The 13,476-nt window shown below is 37.1% G+C and overlaps 2 protein-coding genes across 2 annotated transcripts; both read right to left on the bottom strand.

Moving 5' to 3' along the window:
* Positions 1-202: 202 nt before the first annotated feature.
* Positions 203-3,673, bottom strand: serpina10b (serpin peptidase inhibitor, clade A (alpha-1 antiproteinase, antitrypsin), member 10b). Its single transcript, XM_084743155.1, has 5 exons — positions 3,528-3,673; positions 2,681-3,310; positions 1,460-1,733; positions 598-745; positions 203-501 (listed from the first exon to the last, which is right to left on the bottom strand). The coding sequence occupies exons 1-5, from the start codon at positions 3,562-3,564 to the stop codon at positions 310-312; spliced, it is 1,281 nt and encodes a 426-aa protein (XP_084599281.1). The 5' UTR covers positions 3,565-3,673; the 3' UTR covers positions 203-309.
* A 3,734-nt stretch (positions 3,674-7,407) lies between these two features.
* Positions 7,408-13,077, bottom strand: atxn3 (ataxin 3). Its single transcript, XM_084742783.1, has 11 exons — positions 12,968-13,077; positions 11,451-11,615; positions 11,311-11,355; positions 11,123-11,208; positions 10,955-11,021; positions 10,786-10,873; positions 10,567-10,696; positions 10,265-10,428; positions 9,921-10,071; positions 9,263-9,327; positions 7,408-8,477 (listed from the first exon to the last, which is right to left on the bottom strand). Exons 1-11 carry the CDS (start codon positions 13,010-13,012, stop codon positions 8,428-8,430), a joined length of 1,056 nt encoding a protein of 351 aa, XP_084598909.1. The 5' UTR covers positions 13,013-13,077; the 3' UTR covers positions 7,408-8,427.
* Between the last annotated feature and the right edge of the window lie 399 nt (positions 13,078-13,476).

Here is a 13,476-nt window from a genome sequence, read left to right as displayed (position 1 = left end):
TGGTAATATGTTCATTTACTTATTATATAGAAAGTGATTCAAATACTGTGACACTCACATGTATATGCGCAACACGGATCTCATTTGCACCCTTTATTCAAGCTGAAATTATTTGACTAAATCCAAAAGAAAGGCACAGTAACTTCAGTTCTTTATTAATAAAGATCACGTATAGGTAGGCTTACAGAACAGAGCCGCACAAGCATTTTAAGGCATTTAAGATTAAAAATGCAATGGCCCTTTAAAAGCCTGAACAAACACATTGTCACGTGCAAGTACTGGAGAACACAAACAGTACAGTCATGACTGCTAGTTTTTGGTAGGGTCAATCACCCTGCCCATGAACAGCAGACAGTTTGTGTCCTCATGGTATATGAAGAAGAAGAATGGCCTGTTGACTGTGAAGGTCCGGGGTAAGGAATATGGAGTAATGCCAGCTGTTGTGGCAGCTGCTGCAGTGGTCCCAGTTTCATCCACCTCAATCACAGCCTTGTGCAGCACCTGTGATTTTACAGAAAAGATTAATATAATTCATCATCTGCAAAGTCTGAAATATACAGTTATGTTTTTTACAGTATGGTGAGATTTAAAACTGACCTCTGACACTTTGAGACCTCTGTCCTTACTTAGCTTCGTCAAATTGGCTGCATTACTGAAGACGCTGGACATGCCCATATGTGGTAGAAGGTTGTGAAAGGAATATGACTGCTCCATCTTGAATTTAGGCATGTTGACTTCCAGTTTGCTGTGAAGAAAACATAGCTAGCCATGTTAAAAAGACTCACTTGTTATCTGTTGCTTTCATCTGTTGCTATTGGTATTTGATATTATGTAACTGTGTGTTTGTTGCACCTTACTTGAGCAGATGTCACAATACTTCACTATTATAACTAAACTACAACAGAATACATTTAATAGAATAGTAGAAAAGCAAAAGAAAGACAGGTCATGTCAATTTTATTTGTATAGTGCCAACTTAAAGTGATCTCAGGGCACTTTTTGCCAATTTCTTTTGTGCTCCAATAACAGTTGAGCTCAGCCAACTTTCTCCTCTTATTTTTTGTATTTATGTGTTAAAGCTGTTCTATGTTGAAAAGAAAACCAGGTTTTGAAGATTGTTAAAAGATGTTGCTGAGGTACCTGTAAAAGTGACACACATTGCATCTGAAGTTGGCTAACTTCTGGCAAAAACATCAAAACATCTGACAGCTAATTATAGCTAATCCAATAGCTGTCAACAGTAATGCCAACAGTATATGTCACTTTTGCAGATCCCCCAAAACATCTAAACCATCTAAGAAAGAAAAAGGACTTAAGACGGGTCAGTTCTCATCATGAGAGAGCACTTGGCAACAGTGGCAAGGAAAAACTCAATATAAACAGGCAGAAACCTCAAGCATAACAACACTTTGGGTGGGTGGCCATTTGCCTCAATCATAACAAGTTATGATACACTTACGTTTTTTGCAGATTTTTGATCCAGCTGAGGAACCTCTTGGCTGTGATCTCTTCATCAATAACAGTGTAATCCGTGCCTTTGTTGGGTAGCAGGACAAGCATGGAAACACCTTCCTGATATGGCAACTTCAGCACTTTAGCACCAAGAGGGTCATCTTCCATCATGTAGAACTTCTCCTCAACAAACATCATCGGCACTTGCACAATACTGTAGTTGTCAATGTAAAAGGGTGCACTGTACGTGAAATTGGAGTTGAAAGGCATCTCCCAGTGTCCTGCGGATGAAATAATACTGTGAATTTACCTCTGGACCCTGAAGGGCAGTAGTAGGACCAAGTCATTGTCTTGCATGTTACAAGTAAGTCTCAAGTCTTTGTAATAAAGTCCAAAGTCAAGTCCCAAGTCCTAAACATTGACTTCAAATGTCACACAACCTTGTTGTGTCATTTTCATGGTGCTGCTATAGCTCAGTTGGTAGAGCATGTGCCCCATGTACTGAGGCTATTAGCCTTCTGCAGCAGCTGCCAGTTCGCCTGCTGCCTGTGGCTCATTTGCTGCGTGTCATCCTCTGTCCTCTACCCTCCTTCCTGTCATATCTTCAGCTGTCACTATCAAAATAAAGGCAAAAGCCCAAAAAATAATAAAAAAAAAAAGTTGTTGCGTAATTTCTGACCTGCATGTATTGTGTGCTGCAATTCATTTTTCTTGACTAATGCATAGTTTTTGTGCGCAAATAAAATTATCTCTGGCATTATTTTTCCCAAATGGAGCTCAGTAATGTATAAATGTATGTATAACATTAGTTTTTCATGGTTTTCTCCTGAAACTTGATTGGATGCTATTGGATTGGTTCAAACTAAGTGAAGTGTCGACTTGCTGAGAATGAATAGCATTAAATGAGTTGACCTCAGGAAATTATTTTATTATTATTAATTTATTAAACATTTTTTAAATTACATTTTTTCGTCTTCGGGCTTGGGAGGAAGTATCAAGTATTTTCAAGTCAACAAGCTCAAGTCCAAGTGAAGTTACGGGGCATTGGTGATAAGGTAAAGTTGCAAGTCTTTTTTGATTTTGTGAAGTAGAGTCTGAAGTCATCGAATTTGTGACTCAAGTCATGTGACTCGAGTCCATATCTCTCCTAAGGGGTCAAAATACAAACTGGATGAAAGCGAAGTTATTAAGATGGTGTTCTAAATTATACAAGAGTGATTCAACTTACCCTGGAAGAAAATTGTGTTGATCAACATGAGTTGGGTCATTGAATCCAGGGTGGATATCATGTCTGTCACTTTGTTCTGAGTCTTGTTCTTGATATACTCATTGATGAAGTTGATAGTTCCTTCTGTGTCATTAAAGTCTACATTTTTGATGTCAGCGTCAAAAAATGTCTTGATTTGGTCCTCAAATATCTTCTCCACCTCAAACTGCTGGCACAGAAAGAGAGCCATGCCTTGGTCCAGTTGCAGTGATCCGTTCTGTGTGATGTTCTCATGCAGGAGCTGAAAGAGTCTTGGGATCAGCTCTGGCTGGTCAGCCCGCTCCAGCTGCTCCAGGTTGAGTCCCTTCAGTATTTCCTTGTGTGTGTCACCACCAGAAGCCATTAGGAGAGCAGCAAAGGTGGTGGAGATGCTCAGTGGGGAGAAAAAGATGTTCTTGTCATGGGAGATGGATATTTCTCTGTAAAGGTTCATGGCAAAGTCCATATTTTTGAAGGAGAGATCTGAGATGGTGGCGCTCGGAAGGCGTGCTTGGCGGACAGGAACGAGGAGGCACATGTAGGTGACAACGAAAATAAATCCCATCTTCATTTTGTATAGTGCCATGTTTTGAGTCTGAGAAGGTGCACAAACTGAAAGATGTAGATATGAAGATGTCAACAGATTATTAAAACAGCAACATAAGAACTGCTCATCTACAAAAAATGATAAGGTAAGATTAGATCTGACAAATAAATTATTTTTTCCTTTTACATAACAACTAAAACCACTTGAATAATGTAGTTTTGAAATGCAATGCATAACTGTGATCAAAATACGTTTTTTTTCAAGATTAAATTTCATACGTACCATTCAGCTTGGGCAAGATTACGTCTGAAAGCCCCATCTATTATTTGGGGATACAAAGTGCAAGTGTGCTCTGAGCGTTACATATTAACCATGGCATATCACCTGTTGTTTTGTTCCAAATGGTGTTGGATCTGTTTTTTGAACATTTGAGGCCTCTTTCCTTGAGGTGCTGCAGGGATGGAGAACAATATTTTTAAGCACTGATCCTATGGACCACCAAGACCCTAAATTTAGTAGTCAAAGTACTTTTTGGTGGTTCAAATGTATATATTTATATGATACAGAAAAGGCATCTAAACACAGCCTTTTTTAACTGTGACACTTGTGTTGCCAACTTCTCCCATGAATTTTGATGAGGTATTTTGTGAAGGTGCTGTTTCCAATGGAAAAAAAGCTACATTTCTCGGCACACATCGCAGTACATTATGTCCTTATTTTCATTCACTCCTAAATTTTTGTCGCTGTTTTATTTTTTCATACTCTGCCTTTTGTGTTTCTGGTCCTTCTGTAAGGACCCATACTTTAGTCGGTTCAACATATTGGTAGGTAGCCAACAATAAGTACTGTTCTCTGTTTTTGAAGAATGTTGAACTAAAAGGCTCAGGATGTTTGTGGAACTGTAATGTGTTGGCGAAGGCTCATAACATGCTTCACAAACATCATTATCATGTCTAAATAAAAATAGAATACAATGATTTGCAAAAACGGACCTATATTCAGTTGAATATGGTACAAAGACAAGATATTTAGGCCTGATGTTCAAACAATTTTAGTGTTTTTTTGTACATATGCACTCATTCTGAAGTTGCTTAACAGTTCGGTGTCTCTGTTGTCATATTCTGCACTTCATGAAGCAGGTCTGGACGGCAAACAGGCCAGGTCTTGTACCCGAACTCTTAATACGAAGCCACACAGTTGTAACATGTGCAGAATGTTTCTTGGCATTGTCTTGCTGAAATAAGCAGGGATGACGCTGAAAACCCAGACGTGTTGTCTAGGTGGCAGCATATGTCACCCCAAAACCTCTATGTACCTTCAAGCATTAATGAGGCCTTCACAGATGTGCAAGTTAGCCGTGTCATGGGCACTAACACACACCCCTACCCTCACAGGGGTCAAAGGTCAGGGGCACTCAATGTTTGTTTTCTGCCTTGCCCCTTAAATGCAGCATTCTGTCTCTGAATCTTTTCATAATATTATGGATTGTAGATGGTGATATCTCTTAATTCCTGTAGTTTTGTGTTGCAAAGTGCTGTCCATACATGCTTGTGATTGACCAAACCTTTTAAGGATGCCCGTTTTTATACACAACCATGACACTATCACCCGTTACCTGTTTACCTGTGGAAGGTTCCAAACAGGTATTTTTTGAGCATTCCACAACTTTCAGTCTTTTGCTGCCCCTGTGCCGTCTTTTTTGAAACTTGTTGCAGGTCCATCAAGTTCAGAATGAGTGTATATTAAAAAAAAAAACAATCAAACAATATTTTGTCAGTTTGAACATTAAATGTCTTGCCTTTGTAGATTATTTGCAAATAACTGGATTGTTTTTCATCTACCTTTTACACAACATCCCAATTTTTTTGGAATTATGGCTATATATACAATCAGTTTGTTTGGTTGGACAATGCGCTGTTTTCCAGATGCAGCGTGCACATTTAGTCTACATTTTGCAATTTGCTTGTACATTTTAACTGATTTCTCTTTGTCTTTGAGTTACCTGACTGCTGAGTTCACTTCCTGGTCTGAGTTTGGCAAAAATGGGGTTGAGGGTGGAGCCTGGCTTTATGCAGAGGCCCATCCCATTAACTAAACCAAGACCTATGACATCATGGGGGAGATTAGGGTTTCTTTGTGTTAGTTTAAATCAGTGTTGCCCAACCCTGGTCCTCAGGGACCCCTGTCCTGCATGTCTTAGATGTTTCCCTGCTCCAACACACCTGATTCAAATGATCAGGTTGTTGTCAGGCTTCTGCAGAGGCTTGATGATGAACATATTAACATTAAATTACAGGAAAAATAAGACATGAGAAACTTCAGGAGGAGTGAATGTCACTTTAATCCTGGAACAAGAACTAATACATTAAATGAAATAATGTGCTATGGTAACATGAAATATAACAAAAATGATGAGTACTTACTGTAAGAATGTAATGAGTGAAAATGATGTAATGATAAAAACCCAGCTACCAACATTTTATACGCTTTCACAAGTGCGGTTTAAATAGAAAAAAAGAAAAGTCTAACATATCAAACAAAACAATCATGAAATCATGGAATCTTCTTGGAAGTCATCCAGCACAAGAAGTCAACGTTTAGCTTGACATCCAATACTTTTATGGAAGCATCAAGGTATATCCATGTGGTCATCCAGAAAACATAACTGTAAACAAATTTCACTGTTTAATGCTGTAATGTGGTCTATTCTTCAATATTCTGTGTAACCAGATTTTGTTTTTAGGACTGAACAGAGGCTTGTAGAGGGAAATGGGAGAGATTTTGAAGAGGTTGTGGTCAGAATCAAATGAAAAACAAAAACAAAACAAATACAATTAACACTTCAAAATGTATATATGGTGACACATTTTTAAAGTTTTGTTTCTCTCTTTGGGTTTTTTAATCATACAAATTATAAGATTAAATAACAGTCACTCTTCATTCTCGCTATTTTGCTGTTATTTCTGAAAGTCATCAATCAGCCAGTGGCTTTTGAGCTTTAATCCATGGCAACCTCAGTGCAAATTATTATCTTTTTGTACAACTTATGTGCACAGCATTGCTCTAAGTATTATTGGAATACAGGATAAGTCAAATCAGTGCAATTAAATAAGTATTTCAGGGGTTGTAACATCAGGGAGTAAAACTATGGGGGGGGGGGCGCTCTACCAACTGAGCTAAACAGCCGCCCCAACTCTTTATTTTCTTGATAATAAATTCCTTAATGGTTCATGACAAATACTGATGAAGAGGAACAAGAGATGAAGTCATATACAAGGCATGCTGATTGGACATGTCAGACTGTTTTTTTGGTTTCTTCAGTGTTCATACTGTGCTGGAAAAGTGAACAGTGTATTTTAGGGATGCATGGTAATATCAGTCGATACAGGCTTTAAAGGTTAAGTGTGTAACATTTAGGAGGATCTATGGCGAGAAATGGAATATAATATTCATATAAATGTTTTCAGTGTATGATAATCTGAAATTAACAATCACTGTGACATTATTATCCTTGGTGTCTGCCATGTTGCACTGCCATGTTTTTACAGTAGCTCAGAATGGACAGGTTAAACACTGGCTCTAGACAGGGACTTTCACGTTTTTCACATGTTCTGTGGTCACTATAGTTTCTCTTACTGGCTTGGCAGGCAAGTTTTTTGCAATTTGCTTTTCACTGGCAGATGCTACTAAATGCTACACACTGGTGTTTTCAAATGAAACATTGGTATCAGGCTGAAATGAACATTTCTGCCAATATGACAAACTGATAATATGATGCTTTGATTTTGTGCTTGTGACATGAATGTCTGCAGTGTGGAACTGTTTGAAAGGGACAGAAAAGTTGCTATGATTGCTCAGCAACACTCATATGAGCAGGAGCCAAATCCACTCCTTTAACACACATTGCCAATCTTAATAGCTGTCATCTCGATCATTACAACTAATTTATGAAGAACCAAAAGGGAAAGAAAACACCTGTTGGCAGTAGTTTACTTATTTTGCCCAATTTATTTTGCACATTTCTAAAAGCATAGTATTTTATGTCTGCATCTGCCTGTGGGTCGTCATGATAAGAGCAGACATAGTAATATGTTAATTCCACTGCAGGAAGACTTGATGCTCTCTCCAGTTAGGTGGAAAGAAATATGTGCATGTATCAGTATTCTCACTGGCAATCAGCCACGATTTAATATTGTGCGTCCCTAATGTATTTGTGGAGCTGCAGTTTCATGGTGGTTACAGATTGCTTCTTTGTTCCCCATTAGATGTCAACGTATTCTGGACAAGATATGCAAAATATGCATCAGTCAAAAGCATCTTAGCTTCAGCAGACAGCTCTATAGAACTATGCTGTTCACTGTCCATCCACAATGGATGAAACACCCTTACACTAAGTGTTTGTGAGCCGCTTAATCTTACATTATTCATTATGCCTACTTATATACTTAAAAGTAAAAACAAAGCCACAACATCAAAAGTATGTTGTTGTCTAAATACATCAGGAGTTCACTCTTAGACATTCATGAATAAAATGATTGATTATGTCAGGGATAAATGATCCACATGTGTTAGTGCTGCTGGCTTAAAGATATTTTAGTACATTGCAACAAGAAATGATTTCAAAACTACAAAGTGATGTGGTTGGGCAGGTGTTGGAATCACATCTTACGTCCTACAAACGCAAGTCCAATATAAAGGAGGGAGGCTCTGTCATTATCTATCAAACTTTTATCTGTGGTCTTAGCATTGGTCTCCTTTGAAACACTCATCTCTGTATGTATTCTCTCCCACTCAAGTAAACACACCATACGTATGTTGAAGATTCCTTTCCATCTCTTCCAGAGGAAAAAAAAACAAGAATAAAAAACATTATACAATAGAAATAGAAGGCGCCATGGTAAAAAGGCAATTGCAAACTTGGATTAACTGCATCATGATTCTGTGGTCACCCTTGTCCCAGCCTCAGTGCCTCAGTGAGTTAGATTAGACTAACTGCTGCCTTTCTTTGTCGTTGTTCTCTTCTCTAAAGCCTGTCAGCGAACTAACCAGGGGAAACGTATCAGCCTTCTGACTGTCCTTATGTTCGCATGTGCAAAAGGTTAGAGGAAGGAGCAAAGCTACCCCTGTGTGGGGTCGCCAATCAAGGCAGCTGGTAAACAACATAGGCAAACTTTTCACACCTTCACTGGCTGGGCTTTTGTTGTTGGTCCTTGTCACCAGTGTTTGCTGATCCTAGAGGAGGGAAGAGGGCTTAAGTTAGTATATTTTAGGACTTTCTTGGATAGACTTCTTCATAATATTCATTAAATAATCCGCACTGTAATTATTACAACAATTGAATGCTGCCCTTCCTTCTTTTGCATGTCTATTCATTCTGTTTAACTCTGGTAATTCTGCACAGTTGCAGACAACAATTTGCAAACACTAATATTATTGTTATTATATTATTTGTAAAATCAGATTCCAGAAGTGGCGGTGTAGAATTGTTTCCAACTCATATGATCCAAACATTTCCAATAACCCCAGAGCGTTGTAAAGTTCAAAAGTCAAATTTAAGATAGGTTAAGATAGTTGTAATTATTTCCAAAATTTACAACATGTTTTTAATCAAACAAAATATTCTGCTTCAATCCATATTTGTTGGTGCGTAGGCTTTCAAAAAAAACATTTTCACTTCTGTCAAAAGACACATCTTGGACACAAAGGTAGGCAAGAACCTGTATTAACAGGTGTTCTAGCAGTAATCTAAAGGCACCATAAATTATATTTATGTTGATGAAACTATTGAGTTATATTCATTATAGAAAATTGATTTAATAAAAAATGACTACCTACTTTAATCCAACAAATCACTTCATTCAAATTTAGGATTTTGTTTGAGGACTTCTGTTTTTTTAGGGTGATAAAATAGGATGACAGACATACAAAGCTCAAAAATCTCAACAGAAGCTTCAAATGTAAAAAACAACATGTGGTACAGCTCTAATAATTCTATATAAAAAAACAGATGTACTTACCTGAGCCTCCTGTTGATTTTGTGTCCTGTTGTTGAGGAATGTTCGACTGAGCTTGTTGCTGCTGCCTAAGAAATTAAAAGAAAGGATTTTTAACAATATCCATGCATTAATTTTCCATTCACTGAAAATAGTGGATGAATACTTAAATCAGATATAAATATAAGTTAAATACAGCAGCACAAATTATGACCTTAACATTCCACCACAACAATTTTTATGCAATAAGGACACATTTACAACAGAAGGGTATCAGGGCCATGCATGAGAAAAAAATGGAGGAGGAAGATTTTTTTTAATTTTGTATTTCAAGCATAAAGTTAAAATGTCAAAAATAGTGACTAATGGTTAAAAATAAACTGAAACTTTCAGTATTAGTGCCAGCTAATTCTTCTGGTTACTAATACTGAAAGTCCTACTTCATTCTTAACTTTTCAACTCTATACTTGCAACGCAAAATAAATACAAACCTTCCTCCTCTAATGTATTCCTCTTATGCCTGTACTAATACTCTTCTGTACATTTACACCATAAAATTGAACATCATAGAATTTACAAAGCAGTGCTTACTGCAGGATTACTGAACTGGTTTGCTAATACCTGTTTACAATGTTGTGTCCACCCACTCTACAGTAGTCACCAGGTATGCAGTTAAACCTACCGATCAAAATAGGCTTGTCTTCTCTTACGCAGTTCCTCAGCTGTGAGTGTCTCATTCTGGGTTTGTCCTCCTGCAGTGGTCCCTGCCATCTGACTCCCTGATTTCACATTTGCCATTTCAGACTCTGAGGACTTGTTGCTCAGCACTGCTCCTATAATTTTATAAAACCAAGGACCCAGTTTTCAGTGTTGACATTTACAAAAACAAAAAAATTGTAAAATAGTGATAAACATACTCTTAAAACAATATTATTAGTGTGAACTTGGAATATAGTTTATGGAAATAAGACACAAGAAAAAAGAAACAGAATACTATCTTAAAACATTAGGAGACTCATCCCTTACCTTGCATGCTGAGCTGTATGGCCCTGCGAAGATCAGCTTCTTCATCTTCCACATCTATGTCCTGTCTGCTGAGCGCCAGAGCTCTCTTGAGCTCTTCATCTTCATCCACAACCTCATCCTCCACATTAAAGCCCATCTCTGTCTGAGCCAGAGCTGCTGACCTGCTGCTCACAGTACAAGGCTTAATCAGTTGCCAAAAATAAGTCAAAAGTTTATTTTCAGGAACTTGAAACGTGGACATAGTGATGATACTCTTTTCTGAGTAACTTAAGGGTCCTGCATATTGTAGTGTCTCTACATACCCAGCACTTGTCTGGGCCTCCTCCTCTCCAATAAGCCTCGGCCGCTGCTGCTGCTGCACTCTCATGATGCCGAGGATCTGCTCTGCTTCACACTCGGGGAGATTTCCTCGGATCACAAATATGGAATAACCTGAACAATGACAAATTTTATAATATTTTCTGCATTGCAAAATCTAAATATACCACAGTATAATTTTTTTTACAGTACAATTTTACAACCTTCTTGTTGTAACTGTGCAAGGAAAAGTGCTAGATAGGTGTCTGATATCAACTCTGGTCCAGTCAGCAGCGAGTTCAGGTTAAACCACTGCAATGAAAACAAAACAGTGTTTTTAGTTAAAGTGAAACTGTATTACAAGTGTTTATGATGACAATAAGCGGCTCATACCTGCTGTCCAAGTTTGCGTATGGTAAACCAGTGCTCCTTGTAGTTGCAAATGAAGGCTTTCTCATTACTGAAACATGAAAATAGGGGTAGCTGTCACCATCAACTTAAACTGTACAGTGGTTATGTGAATACAGACTGATACATCTTAGAATAACATTTTGACGTTACATTGGATTAATCATCAGGCTCTGGTACTCCCGGCTGTTGAAGAGGATTAGCTCCAAGCCCCACACTCTCAGAGCATTGCTAATTACCTAAAGGAATTAGATAACAGAAAAAGGAATTGATATTACCGACTTATAATGATTATGAATCTGTTATTAAGTAACAATAAAAAGTCAACCTCTTAAACTCACTTGTATTGAAAAGAACCCGCTGTCGTCCATGTTCCCAGATGGTTGCTAGACACACAGTCCGAGAACATAAAATAAGTAATAGCATGCAATAAAAAGGCTGCTCCACTACCCTTACATTCACCTTCTTTGTGTTTACTCACCTGTAAAAAGGTCCTATACTCCTCACTGGCCATACCTCCCTCAGCCATCCTCATTCTCTCCTCTTCATCTAGCTGATGAGCAATGGAGGACAGGTCCACAGGAGTAAAATACTCACCCTGCAGGAGGTTGTTGAGACAGTGCTGGGCGCAAAGAGAACCCTCTTGCTACAAAATAATGGCATATAGCACAATGACACAGTTCTTTTTAGGGCTGCAACAAATTATTATTTTCATAGTCAATTAATTGATCGATTATTTTCTTGATAAATAGTTGTTTGTGTTAAAGTGACAGAAAACAGTCCAAGATGACATTCTCAAATGTCTTGTTTTATTCACAACCCAATAATATTCAGTATACCTGTCATACAGGGGTAAGGACACCCAAAAATATTCACATTTAAGAAGCTGAAATCAGAGAATTTTGACTTTGTGTTAGTTAACTTTATCATGTTGTAATAAGAAGCCACTACTACTACTACAAAAAAAAAAAAACAAAAAAAAAACATTGTACAAAATACAGTACAAAAATATTCAAGTCAATCTGTCACAATAAAATGATCAAGATAAACATAGCAAATATTTGGGGACAGTATGCAATTACAAATTCAGAAGATATTATTCATTCATACAAATACATTAGTGTAATATAATGTGAAATATTTAATATTTTAGTATATCTCAAGTGTATTCCAGTATATATTTTATATTGTATACTACATTGACATTTAATTTGTTGTCACTTGATGTATAATTTTTCTATTGATTTATATTCTTTTTATGTTCAGATATATTACTGTGTATTTACTGTTTATATGAAATGCCTATGTCTACCTATCTACCTATCTATGCATAAAAGTATAGTCTTGGTAACTTTCAAATTTCTGGAGGAGAGCATTGTTTTGTATTGCTTGGTTTCATTTTTAAATATAGTAAATAAGGATGCAGAGTTCAAGTTATTAAATTTGAATTTGTGGATATGCAATTTTGCAAAGACAATGATTAGGTTAAAAATATTATATTCTTTGATTTTATTGCCACGTTACATTTATTGAAACCGATCCAAACATTATCTAAGTATGGAGTGTCATTAGAGTCATTGTTATTAATAAGAAATGTGCTTAAGTCCTTCCACAGTCTTTGGGTAACAGTCCCACACCAGCAGAGCTACATACAGCTAGCTTACGCACAACTACTCTTCATACTTCTTTGTAAGGCCAGATATCCATGTTAAGCCAGTTCGTGTACTAACTTGATAAAAACTATCATGCTTTGCGATGTTACAAAGCTTTCTGCCCTGATATTCCAAGATGGAAAGAAACTTTTCTTAATCTTTGCTAGCAGGTGCAGTTAGCATGTTAGCTGTCTGAACAACAATACTGCCAAACACCACCACAAATCTCTCAACACCGGCCAGGTAGCGCCGCTAAACAAACCGCCGCCAGTAGATCCAAGACTTTCAAAATAATCAAGATGCATTATTTGCAGCTAAACACTTTGGGGTAAACGTTTTAACTTACTTTCTCGTGAAATATGGAATCCATATTCAGCTTTCTGTCAAACATTCAACTCTGACCTCTAGCCCCGCTGCATTCATCACCACGGAAAGAAGGGACGATCTCGAGTAGCGCCCTCTATTGCCTGGGTGCCTGCACCACCACCATCTAAATTCTAAAGTAATTCATAAATAAATAAATAAATACATAAATAAATAAATAATATTAACAATTTGTGCAGGCATTCATTAATGTATTTCTGATTTAATTAGATTCTGTATTTATTTGCCTTTGTATTATATATTTACCCTTTTTATTTACCTCCTCCCTTCTCATTTATTTTTTGAATAACTGTATTGATTTTAAAAATATGCAATTGTGTATTTATTTCTATGATATATTCTATATCTATGATTTCTTTTTTTTTTTGGGGGGGGGGGGGTCACACATACACACATACATACATATATACATTTTAAAATAAATGCATTAATTAAAAGGAATGCATTTTTTAAAACGACTAAATTAATAAA

The sequence above is a fragment of the Lutjanus erythropterus genome, chromosome 18 (genome assembly GCF_056507025.1).
Source record: "Lutjanus erythropterus isolate fLutEry1 chromosome 18, fLutEry1.hap2, whole genome shotgun sequence".
Taxonomy (NCBI): Eukaryota; Metazoa; Chordata; class Actinopteri; order Lutjaniformes; family Lutjanidae; genus Lutjanus; species Lutjanus erythropterus.
This window is presented reverse-complemented; position numbering and strand designations above follow the sequence as displayed.